Below are 19,223 nucleotides of genomic sequence, written 5' to 3'. Positions count from 1 at the left end.
TTCTAGACCACCGCTTTAGAGTTATGTAGTGGATTGTGAAAGTTGATGTGCTTATACAACCTTATTAAGTTGCCCTATTGGATTTGTATGGTCTATTAATGTTTTAAATCCTGTAAATCCTGTACGAAAAGGCATCTTGGTTTTTCCATGGAATTTGATGCCTCGCATCCTGCACTGTTCTGGTGACCATCTAGATCGAGCATCCCATTACTTTCTTGGGATGCCCTTTTCATTTTTTTTTATTTTTTCTTAATTTATCTTAAATTTTAAAAAAAAACATTGGGAGGGCTTTTGATCATTGATGGGCATTGGTCTATCCCAATCCTATTTCAAAACCCAAAAGGGGGAAGTAGACACCTTGGGGTCTTGGGTCCCACTTTTTCCAAAAAATACATAAGGACGGATGGCATGCCCTTAGTTGACAGAAGCAAGCAAAGTGGGTACCTCTATCTCTCTCCTCTTCTATCCTTTCCTTTCTTCCAAGGTTTGCCCAGCAATGCGGTTTGGGCATTTGATTCAGAATGTCGGTGAAAATGGAGCAACAGGGAACGAAAGGGAGGAAGAGAGAGGGGGGAGGAAAGGTCAGTGGTGGCTCACTAAGGCCGTCGGAGGGTTGTCGAGGCCTCTCGGACTCCGTGGTCCTTCACAAGATGTGAAAAGAGAGAAAGAGAGAGGGGAAGGGAGAGAAGAGGAGTGAGAAGAAGGTGGCGGGGAGGCCGTCATGTGGCTCCCATGGCCGTCAGATGGCCCAAATCCACCTCGCGGTTGTTATGGGTTCGAAATACAGGCAACACCCCTATTTCGTCGTATTTTTTTAAAGACATGATAAATACTTCACTATTATTGTATTTTTCAAAAGACACGATCTTGTTTCGAATCCATTGCAACCGTGGGGTGGATATGGTTCATCCAGCGGCCTTCTAGCAGCCTCCCCGCCATCTTTTCCTCAGTCCTCTTTTCTGCCTTCCCCTCTCCATCTCTCTCTTCTCACATCTTGCGGAGGATCATGAAGTTCGGGAGGCCTTAGCAGCCCTTCAAGGGCACCACCGGCATCTCCGTCGGTCTCCTTTTCTTTCCCTCCCTCTCCCCTCTCTCTCTCTTTTTTTCCTCTCCGGTTCATCTCTTATTTCCGTGATGGTTTGGCTCGATATGGGGGCGTACCCCGACTTGTACCATCGGCCGACCGACATGAGTCTAGTTTCGAGTCGGGGAACCTTGCCATGCTTTCTTCGTTCTTTTCTTTCATTCGTTTTTTCTTCATTGCTTTCTTTCTTTTTTTCTCCACTTTGTTGATTTGAATGTCAGATCCAACCGGTCCATAAGAGAGTTCTATCCATAGATCAAAGAAGGTGGGGAACCACGGGAACTCCATCCATCTAGTTTCACTGGTGGTTTGGGAGTCTGAGCCCTTATCGACCACAAGATGGATTGGAATGAAGGTGGGATAAGTGAGACACCCCATGTGCATGGGTTTTAGGGTTCCACCCTTGCCCTAATTCTTGTTACCTTATAGGAATGGGATGGGATGGCCGAGCCTTCTCCAATTGCACCAATTCTTCAAACCATGATTGTTAGAATATAAGTACTTGTCTAGCTCAACTTGCTTACCTTCTAAGTTTGTTCAATTGATTATGAGACAGAACGATTTGTACATTTGTTATTATTGGTAAGTCTACATGTAAATGCACAACGTGGAAAGGGAAATATAAATGAAAGTTATAAATGATTATAATTAAATTATTCATCAAAAATTTTAGTATATTCTTGATATGTTTATGTTTGAATTTTGTTTTGTTTTGTTGAAATGTTAGAATCATGGAATGTCATATCGAGCCGAACCATCCGGTACATCCCATACTATACCGTACCAATCTCGTATCATATCGACACCCAGTACGCCATCTCGTATTGTAATGAACCTTGTATCGACACTGTAATAGGATGGTATTAATATGGAGTCCGGTACAAAGATGGCAAACCTTGATTAGAATTGTAGTTTTGTAAATAAAAATGTTTAACATACAATTATTACATTATTGCATATAAGGTTGGGCCATTCCAATTTGACTGTTTGATCAATATCATAGAAAATCATGACCTATAACCGTAAGATTTACACATGCTAGTTTAATTAATTTAAATTTGAATTTTTAAATAGGGGGTAACATATTGACATTAATCCTAGAAAGAAGGAACTCTGTTTATGATACATGCTTTGCTTCTAGGATGGTCTATGTGTATTGAGAATCTTATTTTCTCTCACATGCCACTTAGAAGAGGTTCTTGTAACAGCTTGGAGTGAAGCTATGAAGTGCAAGTAGGGGGGCCATGCACTATATATCTGACATACTAACATATTTTATTTTCTAGAGAGGTGACATGGCCCCTTTCTAGCCCTCTAGATTTGGCATGCCTAGTGATGTGGGATGGATTTGGAGATCTGTTATATCAAAGATTGTTGAAGTTTGCTGACATCTACATGTCATGAACAATCTTTCAAAAGGTATAATTTGTCACAGAAATATTGCGTTTTGATGATATTGGACTCATTGAAAATGTCTCTAAGAAATTTACAATTGATACCTTATGGCTCTGGGTGAAATTCCATTGTTTTCTGGGTCAAAAAAGTGGCCAAAGGCTATGTCTATGATTTAGTGACTATTTTCTTCCGATTTTTTGAGTCTAAGTGATATTAGGAGTCCAGAGAGTTGTTTAGAGGGCCAAGATATCTTAAATTAGATTCAAAGGCCATGATTGCTTCTAGTAGAAATTTTATTCAGTTTTTTATATATAGTAATAATATTGATATTATGATCTGTATGATGTAAATGTATTAGGCTCATGCCATATGCATGATCAATGAAACACTTTTGAATTATAGTGATCCAATCATATTTCAGATTGAGGTAGCACTTGATGTTATAGACAAGTTTGGATGTAAAGGGTAATTTATACATTTTTGGAACCTTTAAGTGCTATTGTTGGCAACTTTCCGAAAACCAGTGCATCCTGGGAAGTGGGAATTATGTCATGCAACATGTTCAAACTTGTTGCATCATCATTATTCCTACAAAAAAATTGTTGCATACTTGCATCATTCATCTGATTCATTTAAAACTTTGTGAGAGTCCAGCCAATGGGAAAAAAATGTGTCCACATCGTCAATCGAGGCTCATGATTTAAAGTTTCACCTAAACTTCAAAACCAAAATTGAAACTTTTAAGATTTAGATGGAATTGATTTTAATCAAGTTTCAATTTTAGAGTATTGATCAAAACTGATTTCCGGAGCCAAAATAAGTCTACATATGAGTACTATATGCTAGTTTATTACCATTTTTTCTTTCTATATATGTCAAGAGTGGGGGTATCAATGGGCTGGGTCGGGCCAAGGCCTAAAGCAGGCCCGGCACTAAACCCTTATGTCCGAGCCCAGCCTACCCAAGTTTCTCAGGCCCAAGCCCAGCCTGGAATGGAATGTTTCAAAATTGGCCTGATTTTCACCCAGATCAATTTATGAGGTCCGACCTAATATATACAATTTTTTTGGCCCAGCTTATGGGAGAGCATATATAACCTGTGATTATCTAACTGATGTACAGCAATTTCTAGCAAAATCATTCATGGCTTAGTTTATGGACATCTAACAGAAACATACATAACCTGTGATTGTTCAATATGCAAAAACATACAACAATAACAACAAAAGGGAGATGAACCACAACAATAAAAATAGAAACATGCTGAATACATACATACATAAGCAACAACTAAGTGGGATGCTTTTGTGTTGCTAATCCAAGGTACAATCGTTCCCATCTAAAATTAACAAGTAGTTCATACTTGCCCAACTTTAACAAAATAAATACAAAACCTCTTGGCTGCAAAAATAGAAAGTAAAATTAATCAATGAAAAAGCAGTAGCTAATGCATCAATCAAAGTAGTTGTTGCGGTGGCTCTCAAGTGGAAAGACTCCAAACTTTCATTTGCATCCTACTAAAATTAACCAAAGAAGTAAGAGAGTTTGCAATAACAGTTATATCTAGGTTTAAAAGAGGACATGAAATTAAAATTTACCATTATCTGTCATATATACAGATCAGCAAAGCTATTGCCAAAGCCATTGATAGATCCCACTCCATTGGTAGAAGATGCCCTATAGCAGAAAAATTATTAATCAATGCAAATGAAAAACTAACAGAAACCATCAATGGGATTATGGGAGAATTGATACATTGTTACATACCTCCAGCTCTAATGCAATCTTGACAAAAATGAGGGCTTCAGCTGTTTTACTATTCAATGAGCTTCTAAATTGACTAGTCACTCATCCTCCGATACTAAATGCTGATTTAGATGCAACAGTTGAAGCGGGCCTGACTAGCAAATCATGTACCATATATGGGTATTTTGGTGTGTTCGTCATCCACAAATTAAAAATATTGAAATCATCTTTTCGAGGAAAGACACATTTTTTCAAGTATTTATCAAGTTTTGTGACATGTTGATTACTTGATTATATATTTACATGTTGGTCCCAAACCGTCGGTGGTTTGAAATCATCATTTAGATTCTTACTGCTATCATCTCTAGTGAAAATAGAAGTCATCACATGCTCAACACTTGTGTTAGCATGTCCATGAAAACCCTCGTAAAACTTCTTAAACTTCACAATGTATTTTTGTGCTTCAGTACCAAATGCTTGGTTGAAACGAAACTACACAAAAGTTATCTTGAATTGAGGATCTAATATAACTGGAATTACTAGATACAAGTACGAAGCCTTTTGACATTTGTTAAATTTTCTTTGCATTTCATCATGCCTCTATTTGTAAAAGTCTTCTCACTTTCAACATGTCTTGAAAGCATTAGGTTTGAGATCAGATAATTGGAACTGAAGACCATGGCATGATAAAGGATCTTAAGCTTGCAAATAGTTTCAGCCATTTTCCAATCTTGAAGAGAGGGTGCATATTTATAGTTAAGAGTCCAATAAAGCCAAAGAAGATAATGCTTTTTTGAAAGTCATAGCACTCTCCAACATACTATATGTCGGGTTCTAACATGTTGGCTTATGCCAATGAGGGCATTTGTCGTATGGCATTTCTAGTTGTTGAACAACTTCAAACTGTTGCTTTTGTGAAGCTAAGCCCTTTATATACTTATAACTCTCTCTTGCATTGTGAATGATATCATGGATATGTTTTAGTCCATCTTGAACAAAGAGATTAAGTATATTAGCTGCACAATGAATATGGAACAATTTCCCCTTGGCTGAAGCAATTTTTTCCAAAAAAATTTCCTTGAGGAACAAAGCAAGTGAATCGTTTACTGAAGCACTATCCAAGATTATACTTAAAACCTTGCCATTAAGATTTCAACCTCTGATTGCCTTTAAAATCACACTGGTTAAAGCAATCACGATGTGATGAGATTCTGCCTTACAAAAGTTTATGATTCTCTTTTGAAGCTTCCATTCTTTATCAATAAAATAAGCCGTTGAGGACAAATATCCTTTTGTTTGATTAGGACTCCACACATAAGCTGTCAAGGAAACCTGCTCACATCACATGAACTCATAATTTTTTTCAGAAGGCTTGCTTGATCATCATCAGCAAACTTGATATGATCACCTTTAGAAGTATTACATTATACCATCTTAAATTGTGGATTAAGACTCGCAACAAATCTTCTAAAATCATCATGCTCTACAATTGAAAGGGTATTCATGTAAATAATCATCCTAGCAAGTTCTTTTCGAGTGACTTCTTGATCAAATTTCCAATTTTTTAATGTAGCCTGGTCACTGGATGTTGATTGCCAAAATGGCAATATACTCTTTCTTTTTCTTTTTTGGTGACCTTCACATTTTTAGAACTACCCAAGGGTGCCTCTTTAGATGGCTTGTCCCTCCACTAGTTTTTGCAGAATATTCATTAAATAGTGTTTACATTTAGCATTACAAAGCTTTCCACCAACAAAGATTTTTTTTGAAAATCATCCCAAACTTTAGACTTCCCTTTTCTTTGCTTTTTACATGGTCTACGCAAAATTTTCAATGGAATCATCCTCTCCCTCTTCTTCCATAATTTGATTAACAAGTTCATTTTCATTTGACATACTAAAACAAAGGTTGAAGCAAATGCACCAGCTACTACTAAAACAAAATTAATAAGAGTGTGAAGAACCAGGGACATTATTTAAAACTAAAAATTGTAATGCAAAAATAATATAAAAAAGTAGTATTAAGATTTTTGAAAATATATATGTGATGGTTTTACGTTCCGATGGGATGCTGGGGCTGTCCCATTCTGTTCTTGTGAGAAAACAGGATCCGAATGGGGTTGGGACTTCAAAATCCATCCATGCGGGGAGAGAAGATGATAGAGAAAAGAAAGAAAGGAAGAAAATATTAAGGAAAAGAAAAGATGAAAGGAAAGAAGAAGAAGAAAAATGAAAAAGGGAGAAGAAAATAAATGGAAGGAAAGAAGGAAGAAAAGAAAGACGAAGAAGAAGAAAAAGGGAAAAAAAGAAAGGAAGGGATAAGAAAAGAAAGAAGAAGGAAAGGAAAGAAAGAAAGATAGAAAAAAAAAAAGAAAAGAAAGGAAGGAAGAAGGGGAAAGAGATGGAGGATATCAATTGGGATGCATGACCGAAACTGTTGTTGATATGGGACGGGAGAGCAGGGCGCTCCGTTCTATGGAGAAATTAGGACACCTTTGTCCTATGGGATTTAAAATCTTGATATATGCTATCATATACACTATTCAAAAAAGAAAAATATATTCAAAAACCTATTTTCATCTATGGACTCCCCCATTACCTTATGAGACTCCCTTAGAATCCAATATGCTCTTTAAAAACTAAAGGCATAACTTAATCAAACCTAAATGATAAAAAAAAAACTGTTGTCCTATGAAAGTATAATATTACATACTTGCTCAGAGAGGCTGCCTAGAGATATTCTAATGTATAAAAACAAATAAAAAAAGAGGAAAAACTGAAGAAAGATTTAGGAAGCAGATCTATGCTTGCCAATCAGTTGATGTAGCCAGATCAAAGAGGATCCATGGATAAGGGTTAAGACTGCTACATCTACATGAAGATGTCTCAAACTAGTCTCTCGATATCCTGAGAACTATCAGGAGGAGGAAATAGGCAAGATACTTTACAAATCTGTAGGAATCAACCATGGGAGGGAAGGAGAAAAGAGGACTAAGGAGAGGGACAGAAAAAGGAGATGAAGAGAGTGGAGAGGGTTAGGGTTTTCTTCGTATTAGGTTTAGATGTTAATGAGATGTTAAATATATTCCTAAGTTTTGAAGTCCACTCTCAATATAAAATATAACTTGGATTGTATGTTCAAAGCAAGTGACTTTAGTATAAGATACTCTGGCCTGAATTTCTTTAAAAATCTAAGCCCGAGCTTTGCTTGAAATTTATTTTGGCCTCATGTTTCAAGCCCAAGCTCGGTCTACATCCCTAAACCTGAGTCAGTGCCTGGTTTTGTCTAGGTTGGGTCTTCAGGCCACTCAGGCTAGCCAGGCTAATTGTCACCTCTAGTCAAGAATCAATAGATTAAAGATAAATTTGGAGGAGAAGATTCTAAAACATTGTAGTGTTAAGTTCCAAAGGGATTTAGTTTTTAGCATGAGTTGCTATCCAAGAACTAAATCTCACATGCACTTGCGGTGTCCTGAAATTTCTACGTGTTTCAGCAGAACCATTGAAATGATTCATCTAAATTCTAAAGTTTTCTAGTTAAATTTAATATATTGTGTATCTGCTGTATTTTCTTTACTTTGTAGTATTTCTTTTTTCTCAAATCGTAATTGATATTTTTTTTAATAATTTCAATTGACATTGCAGAAATCAAAGCCAGAACCATGACAAATCAAGACTTCATTGCACTAGCTAAGACAAGTTTTGAATTTTTTTCTCTGACTGCACTCAACTTCTATTAGAAATGTAGAGACACTTCCCTATCTTAAACTTTTGTATTTTTAATGAAAAAAATATGGACATTATCACATGGTTCCAAGAGACCATAAGAATTATGAGAAGGAAATTTTGGAAAATACATCTTATCTCACTGTAACACTTGGGACAAATGAGTTCACACTTGTTAGGATCATAAAGATTGAGAGAGGAGGCACTACCTTATGAAGCTGCTTCGTGGGAGTCCATCAATAACATTGTCTAAAAGCGTGAAATAGAATCAAAATGGAAGTAGGATAGAGAAAAGAATTAGAATCGCTGTTCCTATTTTATTCTTCATTTGTTTAGGCAGGAAATGAATTGCATGAGAAATAAAAGACAATTCCATTCTACTATTTAATTTAGCTAATCTTATTTTAAAATTAAAATGTTCCGCATTAATTTTTTGATAAGATCTTTGACATAGTAATAGAATTGACTTTTAGAACAATGACTACTTTAATTGTTTTGGAGGCATTCGTGATATTATATATACACATAATGGACTTCGATTAGTGGTCATTGTAGTGTTATAGCTATTATTTTACTTTTCATGATTTGTCTTAATAATACAATTTTTAAAATTCTAATATTAATTTAATCATATTCATTTCCATTTTCTACAATAAATGTTGCTAAGCGATTCATACCAAATATGTCATTTATTTTTATTTTATACCGTAAATGTTGGTAACTAGTTCAGTCCACAAATACCATTCATTTCCATTCCTATAGGAATGACCATTCCTCCCATGTACGAGTGCTGTCATAATTGCCCTATTTGAGCGAATGATGACTTCAGAGGAGTTGTGTTTCCTTGTTCCATAAACCAAACATGGCAATGGGGCCAAACTTAGAATTCCTGTTCCATTTTATCTCTAATTATGCAAGCCAAATGTTGGATAAGATAAACAAGTTCTTGAAGGTATTACCCATTCCAAACCTAAGAAACAAAATGAATAACCAACAAGATGAATTTGTTACCTCTACCACCCGAACAATGTTTGATGAATTAGGATGCACATAAGAGAGCTATGATTTGATTTGATGTTAAGCCATTAAAGACATATCTGGCAGTTTAAGGGGAAAATTAATAAACTTTGGAGGACCAAAACTCTTCAATTTGATTACAGTCCAACATGAAGATTCATGCTCTTTAGACCAATAAAGCCAACATCTGGTGTCATTTATGCCTAACATCATATGTACGAGGTCAATTTTTTTTTTGATACGTGCGGACAAGATCAATTGACAAACATTTAATAACATTGTATTCATCATTTTGCAATCACACCCCATCACCTTCTTATGAGAATTAAGTTTGATGTAACTCAAAAACTTTGGTTTGTACCAAAGTCAGCCTAATTTTTAGGAATCTCAAGTCTCGAATAAAACCAGCCTAGTTTAAAAAAGCACCCCAAGTCGGGTTTGACTCGAGCTCGGTCTAGGCTAGCATTTTAAAATGTGGTGCACATTGCTGCATGTGCACCTGTATATGTGCATGTGGTTCCTTGCCTGTGCCACGTTGCTTAAATGCAATACTATATGTGGCAAATATTGCTGTCTTGGAATCGAGCACCGTGCTGGTCGGCCCGTGGTACGAGTTGATACACCTCCATACTGGACCGTACTAGGCTCGAACCGATATAGAAATGAGGGATGAACTAGGGAAGAAAAGTGAGAGAGGGAGAGGGAGGGAGGGGATGGAAGGCTAGTGGAGATGCCTGCGGTAGCCACCAAAGGGCCGCAGAGGTTGCAGAAGGGCTACCGAGGCCTCCCGAGCTCCGCAATCCGCGAGGAAAACTGAGAAGAGAGAGATAGAGAGGGGAAGGGAGGGGAGAGGAGGAAGGAGAAGGTGGTGGGGAGGCTGTGAGACTGACAGGTGGTCCAAAACCTCCCGCAGTTGCCGCACGTTCGAAACAGGGGCAAAGCCCATATTTTGTCTGGTTTTATTTAAAAACCCGACGCATAGTGAAGACGGCAAGTTTTTTAAAAATCCAATGAAATAGGATTTTGGACTGCCCGAGGGCCTCCCTATTGGCTTCTCTTCCCTCCTCTCCTCTCCATTTCCCTCTCTCTTCTCAATTTCTAACCTCTCGCGAAGGACTGCAGAGACCCGAAGTCTCGACAGCCCTCTGGTGGCCTCGGTGGGCCACCGTTGGCTACCGCCAACCTTCCCCTCTCCTCTTTTTTCCTCTCTCTCTTCTTCTCTTTCTTTCTCTATTGCTTTGTTTTTGCTGGTGTTTCGAATCAGACATCCGAACCGCACCAATTCGCCATTGGTACAGTTTGGCATGCTCCGAATCGTTCGTTTCAGCGAACCATAATTATGTGGTTATACTACCTATGGACCAAAAAGATGGTCAACTTAGTATATGCATGGCTGCATGTGTAGTCTGCTTAGTATCGTATGTCCACTTACCAATCCGAAGCTATATATACAGCCTCTTATGTTGGCCCATGTAGGTGGAGTTCGACCTGATGGTTAGGTTTGATATGGGTTGTAGGTGGACCTGATACTGGTATTAAATTATTCATAGTGCTAAAATGTTTATTATGTTATAATTATTGCTTTGAGTGTTAGATACTGATTGTTAGTTGTTGTTATTAATATTTTTGTTATCCATCAGGAAAGTTTGCTATCATTTTTGTTGTTCTATTGTACTTAATATGATATAACTATTTTAAATAGTTAAAAAATAGCAGTTAGATAAGTCTGCATATGCAGCCCGCGTACTGCATATGTACTATGCTGTCTCTTAGCCATCTGCATATTGCTGCCGGTTTTTAAAACACTGGTCCAAGCAATATCAAGCTTAGGTTCAAGGTAAACTGTTGGCATGTTTTAGGCAACGCCTGACCTTGCCCAACCAAGCCCGTTGATAATATCTACTGCATTTTGGGATACCTTTGCAAAAAGGCATCAAAAGGAAAAAAAAAAAATGAAAAGAAGACGACATTATAGTAATCGAAGTTCCACACACACCTATCCTCTTTGACTAGAAGGGTAAAAGATCAATTTAAAGTTTTAATAGATTTTGATATTCATTATCTTACACATGATAAAACTTCTTCGCAATATTGCGTTCCAAATAGTTACCCATGATTCTCTCCAAGAAAACCACGAGTATCAGCTCACCAACAAAAGTCCTTGAAAACATGGTAAAGGTCCGTAAAAGGCACTTCAAGCATGAATATTTCATGTTTTGGGGATGACAATTTTCATTTGAAACTAGTTAGTTTTGGAAACTCCATGAACTTTTAGCTAGAAGGATGATGTTTCAAGTTCCAAGGCACTTCGAATTAATTGCAGTGACTATTCAATGCTTCACAATAGTGAAAAATGTATTTATAGTTTTTATTTGTAGTCATGTTATTGTGCATAGTTCTTTTTGAAAACTCCATGAACTTCTAGTTTGAAGAATGATGCTTCAAGTTCCAAGTCACTTCAAATTGATTGTAATGAGCATTCAATGCTTCACAATAAGAGCAAAAAATCTATCTATAGTTATTATTTGTGGTCATGCTATTATATGTGCAATATACAGAAGTTTAACAGCATATGCATCAATAATTATTTAGGATACTAAGAAAGGAAACTTATTCTTGTTATATGGAAAGTTGTAGTTAGTTATCATGGAAATAATCAATATTTGGTTTTATGCATTTTAGATCTGATAAAGTATTTTTTAAGGAAGTTATATAGTCCATCAACGGATCTTGTGTAAAGTGGACGTACATCTGCATGATGAAACCAAGCTTATTCCAATAGTGGATTTGATGGTCATCTTAAAGGAGGGTTTTCCAACACAACTAAAAGGCTCACAACTACATACACTGATATGAGATAATTAATAGAATTTGGGGCGGGAGGGTTGAGAAATGTTTCACGTATTTGTGCTTGTTACAAGTAATAATTACTTATACATCAATGCAGGTGGGGTTGCACAAGAAAGGGATATGAGGGTGGTCCATAATGTGATGTTTTTGCTTTACATGTGCATATGCCTCATAAAAGTTTCAAAGTGGGAAAGCATCAGAACTTTTTACTATCTATATTTTGAGAAAAGAATCTCTCCTTAAAAAAGGGGTCGAGTTAGGGTGAGTTCTTGGGATACATGCATGAATATTCATTAGGATTTTGCTATCTTTATTTTTATCTTTCTTTAAGGATTTTGATTATATAATCCCTAATTTGAACTTGATGAGAAGTTAATTGCTCTCTTGTTTAGGAATTGAGATGGTATTGGTAACTTTGTGTGTGTGAGAGGGATTAATGACCTTGTGAGCATGAGAGAGAATTTTAGGGCGGAAGCAGGATGTTAAGGGTCAGTAAGTGCTTCACAGAGCTAATGTGCTAAGTTTGAGTGCGATAAATGTTGTAGTCTCCCTAGTCATGCTAAAATGGAAAACTACACAGAGATGAGTGTGATTCATTTTGAATCGTATACAAGGGTGGAGCCAGGATTTTCCCTTGAGGGATGAACATTAGTAAATCATAAAAGGCTATGACTCAGTCACCAATTTATTCCAAACATTGACCGAGATTGATTATGATTCACATTGAACTATATCCACGGGCGAAGCCAAGTTCTTTTCCCTTGGGTCTCAAAACATGTTTTTGAGTGACTAAGCAATCTATTTTAAATATTCGCGTAACTTAACTAAAAATATATATATCATTTTTGTTTCAAGATATCTTAATTAGATATAATAGTAGTACTCAAATTTGGTAAGGGAAAATTAAACAAATAACTAAATAATTAACCTTCCCATTGCAAAGAATCCATTATGTTCATCTGTAGAAAAGATACAACTGTAACTTCATTGATTGTTTATTGATATGAAATTGTCCTAGAATAATATGATACCAACACAATCAATATGTAGCTTGTACCAAGACTCTCATAATCAATAAAAATGAATAGCAAAGGTGTCGGTGCAAACCAATACTATAGTACATACTAGCAATGTTTGCCATACTGGTCGGTACCGTATTGTATTGGTACCAAACCAGTAGGCAGTTTCATACTGTACCAACACTTAGTATGCCTTCTATTTTATATTGTATTGCATATCGATCCTATAATATGATGGTACTCCGGTGCCAACACGGTGAACCTTGCATACTAGTCAATTCGATTTCGGCATTCTGAGTGTGGTTCAAGTGCTGATTTTCTATGGAAGCAAGATGGTACCAATGATACCATCCTTATTTCAATGGTATTTGTTTCCTTGCTCCATAGCATAACTTATATTGGGGCTATGACTGTGGAAACAATATTATGAAATTGTGTCGGCAAATGCAGAAGTTCACTCAAAGATATCAAAATATGTATTTAATAGGGTGTGGAACCAAATAGAGCCGCTGGGGGGTAGAGAAATCATGCCAAGGGATCATGGGATAGTCTACTTTTCTTTCTTTTTCTTTTGGGAAGGAGAGGGGAAGGGGAGGCTATTAACGTGTAACTAAGTGGTCTAAAGCTAGATCTAGGAAGCGGGCCTAACATTGATCCCCTTTGGTTGTACCCATATAGTCATGTATATAGAGTGCAAGGACAATTCAACTTGGGCATAGATTCAAATTTCGACAAAGATGGATAATTCGCCATATTTTGCTAATAGATTTAATTAACTATAAATTATAAAAAAATTAACACGGATAAAAATAATGTAAGATAAATGAAGTAAATGGATGTATATTTATTTATCTAAAAAGAATCATATAGGGGGACCAAAATAACAAATAATAGCAAAAGATGATTGTTGCAAGCAGCAAAGCATCATTAGTTTCCAATAAATGAGAGTTGCCTAAGCTAGCTGTATATAAGCCACAAAGTTGCATATCTTTGATTAATTAAACAATTCTTAATAAAGCCAGTTTATTATGTTTTGGAGTAATATTTGATAAAGAAAAGGACTTGTGAGTAATTCAAGATTTTTCTCAATAGTTTGGAGACTATTGTTACTGTGATATGCTTTCATACTAAGATGGAAACATATTGAATCAGCTTTCAGTATGACCTATTCATATTGAAATAGAAACATATCATTAATAAGGATTCCTCCTTGTTGGGGATATCTTAGTTTTCTCGTAGTACACATTAATTTTGAGGTGGAGAACATGACTAACAGAAGGATTCCACAGAACTAGCAATACCATGGGTTTCGATGAAGTCAAGGATTATGACCGGAAAAGACAGCACAATAGACCTTGGTTTGGTGTGGCACCAGTAAGGGTTATCCACCTCAAACTACATGAAGTTTCCAATTGGTTAGAAGTTGAGCTTTTTTATACAATAGAATAAAGTCAACTTGAAAAATATGAGTTTGCTGAACATTTGTAATCATCACATCCAATGAGCGAATGAATTTAGTGGACATAACCTTGGAGGATTGAGTAAATGAAAGAAAAGAGGGTATGGTAGCAACTAGCAACAATATAAAATAGATGGAAGCAAAATATAGGGGCAAAGATGTAAAAAGGAAAAGGATTTGTAGAAGCATGAATAACTGGAAGAAAAAAAAAAGGGAAAAAGAGGGGACAACTAGATGATGATGTAGGAGAGTTAGCACCCCACGGCCGTGACAACACTGATACATCTTCAATATTTTGGGCATAAATCTCTGACCTATGAATGAGGTGCTTCAAGATGTGTTGGAAAGTTAGCTGGATACTGAATTTAACAGAAGTGGTTCCATTCAAAAATTCCAGATGTGTTGATGTTGTTAAAGTCGTATTACATGAATGTAGAATATTTAAAGGAAACTTGATCTTCAACACATTCTCCTATGCTAAGACTACAGAACTCGAGCTTGAGGAAACCTTTAGGTGAGGTGTCTGATGTGCGAGACTTCATGGCTTGCAGGCAAACAGATTCAATGTTGTCTGGATCTTCTCACCAACTTCATCATTTAGACCTCTTTGACTTCCAAGACCTTCTGTGTTCGGGCTTTGACATAGGGGATCTATCACCTGTATGAGGGGATCAACATGTAAAGGGCTTCAAGGGTGGGGGGAAGAGGGGTGGCTACTTTTGCATGTGTAAGTGTGCACGTGCATGAGCACATCTTTATGCATGTGAATGAGAGAGAAGGGAGGGGGACTGGCTTTCAGCACATCTAGAATGATATGAAAAGAATGGTGATGAGGAGTAATATAAATTCTCATTCTCTTTTTTAGTTTCCTGGAGCTAGAGCTCAATGTTTCACTCTTCAACAAGGGTTTGTAACCTCCTGGCTTAACAATGCAGAGGTCCAGAAAAACTTTAGCTGTGGCTGGACAATCCATTGCAATATGAAGTAAGGGTAACTTGTACAAAATGTGGTGGTCATATATTGTTCAGCTAGCACTAGATGTCCTCAATTGATCTTCTTGAGTCAATTTCCTCGCTTCTTCACAAGGTCGGTCTTAGTCCTGTGCTAAGAACTTTCCTGTAGTATAAACTTAGTAAGAATTAGCACAAGTCTTAATCATGACCCCAATATGAAATTTAGTAATTAATACAGGTATGGGGACAAAGCAAGTCTTGGATTATAACTGGATCAGGTATCATGTTTTTTGGTTTTTCTGTGGCCAGTTTGTTTATTTTGAAACTGAATGCAGTTAAACAGATCATTGCTGGTATATTCTTCTTCACTAAGTTTGCTTGTGGCTTAGGAAGCACTTGGCTTTTAGTCATCTTTGCTTTAGATGCTTTGCATGTGCTACTGATTAGTGCAATATTGAAAAATCAAGTTCTAAACATTTCTTACTTTCATCTTGTGGGAACTTATTCTTGTGAACAGGGGATTCGAGCCTTTGCTCCTGTAGGTGAGAAAATTCAAGCCGATCACAAATTTAACCAGTGTCAGTCAAGATCTCTGACACAAGGATCAGTTGATAAGGGCAAGAATTATGCTAGTCCCGTGCAGACATGCCCAGGTTCATGCCATGATAAATTATCACGGTTAAAGCCCAAAGATGGAAGTGCAAAAAGAGAGAGATCTTGTAGAAGTTCTCCAAATGTGTCTCACTCACATCTTGGACGAACCAGCAAGGCACGAAACTCTAAGAACTCCAAGACCACTCAACGTCCCCACTCACAAGCAGTTAATGAACACGAGACTGTTGCTTCCAGAAAACCTAGAAAACGTTCTGTTTTGAATTAACCCCTGCAGGTCGGGCTATCTATGACTGCATGCACAGCCATTTTCACCTTGCTGTTCTTGATATCTGTTGAATACTCAATGATTCAGTGGAACATATGCTGTTTGGTTGGTGCACCTTTTTAAGAACATCAAACAGTAGCAGCAGCCATTACGGCAAGGCATTTGTAGTGATTTTTATGATGTAATATGTAAGTGTATCAGCAAGGTAACCAAAGGAATGGTAAAGATTAGATCTGTTCCTTGCACGTGCTCTGCATGGAGCCTGCTTGCTAATTTACTTGATCATGTACAGGCCTTGAACATTATTAAATTCATTCTTTTTCACTGTAAATGTGAGTAGCCAAGCTATGACTTGTGTCCATTGGTGAAAATAGAGGACTGTAGGACTTTGTGGTTTTCATGTAAATATTAAAAAAGATGAATGCTGCCATTTAAGTCTGTCACTGACTGGACTCATTTGTTTTTGTTGAAGCTCAATGGGGATATCAATCATATCTATAGTTTGGAGAAAAAAGGGTCTTGTCAATGAGTCATTGCTATTCCTTTTGGTCTTAAAATCGTATGAAAATTTTGGTTCTTTAATATGGATTACTACTATCATGCTGCAGTGAATGTCAACGCTTTTTTTTTTTTTTTTTTGTAGTAAAAATGTCAAAGCTGTTTTAATGGCAACCGGAAGGTATGTGCCAAACAGGCCTTGACTCTGGTAGTACAGTAGTGTTTGGATGCCCGTAAGTGAACCCCAGTTTCGGGAGGTGGTCTTTTTTTAATGTTTGGATTACTGTAAGTTAACCGGAACCCCTTTGAAGGTTTTTTGTCAGCATTGTGTGACGGCCTAGCTTGCTGTAACACAGCTGTTGCAACTAGAAAAGGCTTTAGGGGCATTTTGTGAAGGGTTGAAAGCCCGGCAGGGGCAATGATTGGTTGAGACATAATTAATAACCAATTACACTTACGTTTCTCATTGGTGGGCAGACAAACATGAATTCTATTTTACTATGATTGAAAACTGATGGAACCAAATACTAGAAATGCGGTTATAGAAGCAAGGACAGCAACCACTATAATTCTAACTACTTGCTTTTCTCAACCACAGATATCCAAACACTTCCCATACGTTCTTGCCGCACAAATCCAGCGGTTGCTTTTCATGATGAGTGATAATCTGACTGATGCATAGTTCTCAGTTGCTTCAAAGTAGTAAAACATGAGAATACATGTATAAGCATGCTAATGGACCATTCTATTTAGTTTTATATTCTTGGGCATTAATTGAACTATGCTTCCACAAATCGAGCCGCAGTTCGTGACATGCTGATTTGTGCCATCGGTTAATAGATGCGGTTTGGACGTTTAATTTAGAACATCGGCAAAAATAGAACGTAGAGGAAAAAAACATGACAATGGTTTGAATGACTTTTTATCAATTTTCTTGTTGGTTAGAAATTGTCGACAGACCACTGATCTATGTATAAAATTTACCATGTGTCAGGCAGAAACTCCCAATTGTTTAGTAATGCAGCATCTAGCATTATAATAATCCGAGGGCTGTGGCCCTCGGTTTCGTTTGTCAGACCACGTTGCAAGCCTATAGCTAGGGAACGACCATACAAGAAACAATTTTGTTGGTTCTATCCCGTGGAAAAATCATTCCAAAAACTTCTCGCGTAGAGAATCTAGATCTGGTCCCCTCACCTTCACCTTCAGGAAACAACGCTCAAGTCCGTGACGTGTAGGATACATGACCAACAATTAAGGGCAGAGCAAACTGGTGGTCTATTTCATGACAATTGTCTCCAATTTGATCGTCTGGACTAACGGCATAGAGTGGTCCCTAACAAGTGGCTTTCTCTGGAAAAGCCAAAAGACAGCACTAGCCTCTTCCATTGCTGTTACTGGCCGCTCGTTTGTGTCTAGGCTTATTTCCCTGCTCGATTGGGAGGATAAAAGATGGGGGAAAGGGTCCACACCCATCAGAAAAACATATCAGGTCTCGTCAACGCCGTGTCCCATGGGCTTCTTTCGACGACACGCCCTGAGAAATAGGTTTCTGGGCAGTGGCAGAATATTCGCTCCCTGCCCTTCAAGTTAAACATCCAATGTTAATGCCAGCATTGCACATGAAGTGGACCCAACAACAGTTGCCTCTACTTGTCCGGAGGAGGTAGGTTTTTCTTCATCATTTCACCTATTCTCGGCTGTCATGGTCTTGGTGTTGGAACTCGGAAGGATACGTATGAGCAGTTGTCCAGCTGACAGAGAGACTTTGGAACCACGCAATTTGATTGACGAGGACAGCAACCCACCCGTCCTGATGTTGGGAGATGAACCTTCCCTAATGTCACCTGGCAAGCAATTTTTTGGCTCCTCCAATGCTCTCTCGTGTCACAGTGACGCACACAAAAAAGCCCCAAAGCATAATACTACAGGAGGAGCCAAACAAATATCATTGTTTACTTCGGAGATTCCTGGCTGCTGCTGCTATAATTTCCTACTTCTGTTTGAGAGGAGCCATTTTCATGTAACCCAGGTCCCCAGAAAAACTGGGCCTCACGCTCACGAAACCATGGTACCGATGGCGAGGATGGCACCACCATCTGAGAAGAGCTTCACCCAAAAGCTATCAGGCATCATTTGGTTGCTTGTCTCTCTTTTGGCGGAGGCAAGCATATCTTCCTCCATTTGAATGGCCCTTAATGTTCATGGCATGAAAAGAAATTTACAGCTTGAAATGGAGAAGGCACAGGGTAACAGCGCATCCCCTAAATGACACTTTATTCTGAAACAAAATTCTAAATTAGAGATTGGGAACAAGTAGTGAGACACAGTGGAAACCGACAAGGCGTGTAGCTCAATGTTTAATCTTCCAATGTCAAGATCGGATGGATGATATGCATGGTGGGACAATGGCAACCAGGTCGCCATAGGACCACAATGCACTCACAACTTGGATGATCCGATATCTTAAAAAAATGACATGCTACTTGATGCTGTTTGCAAATAAGGTAGATATTATCTGGTGGGGAAGCTGGAGACCTCTCCAATCTCAATCAAAGTCTCCCTTTCGATCCCATTACTGTAAGAATATTCTCTAT

The 19,223-nt window shown here is 37.7% G+C and overlaps 1 protein-coding gene across 11 annotated transcripts in view; it reads left to right on the top strand.

Annotated features, from left to right (window-relative positions):
* Nucleotides 1-16,459, top strand: part of LOC105033506 (uncharacterized) — a 42,028-nt gene extending 25,569 nt beyond the window's left edge. For 8 of the 11 annotated variants that reach the window (XM_073251861.1, XM_073251864.1, XM_073251863.1 and 5 more), the window contains one exon: nt 15,766-16,459. In XM_073251861.1, the coding sequence (XP_073107962.1) occupies nt 15,766-16,128 (363 nt within the window). In that variant the 3' untranslated portion in view covers nt 16,129-16,459. Of the gene's footprint in view, nt 1-4,866; nt 5,247-7,869; nt 8,031-15,765 lie in introns of those variants that run through there. The other 3 variants (XM_010908349.3, XM_010908351.4, XM_010908350.4) reach the window with 3 other exon arrangements.
* Nucleotides 16,460-19,223: the final 2,764 nt, after the last annotated feature.

The sequence above is a fragment of the Elaeis guineensis genome, chromosome 2, assembly GCF_000442705.2.
Source record: "Elaeis guineensis isolate ETL-2024a chromosome 2, EG11, whole genome shotgun sequence".
Classification (NCBI taxonomy): Eukaryota; Viridiplantae; Streptophyta; class Magnoliopsida; order Arecales; family Arecaceae; genus Elaeis; species Elaeis guineensis.
This window is presented reverse-complemented; position numbering and strand designations above follow the sequence as displayed.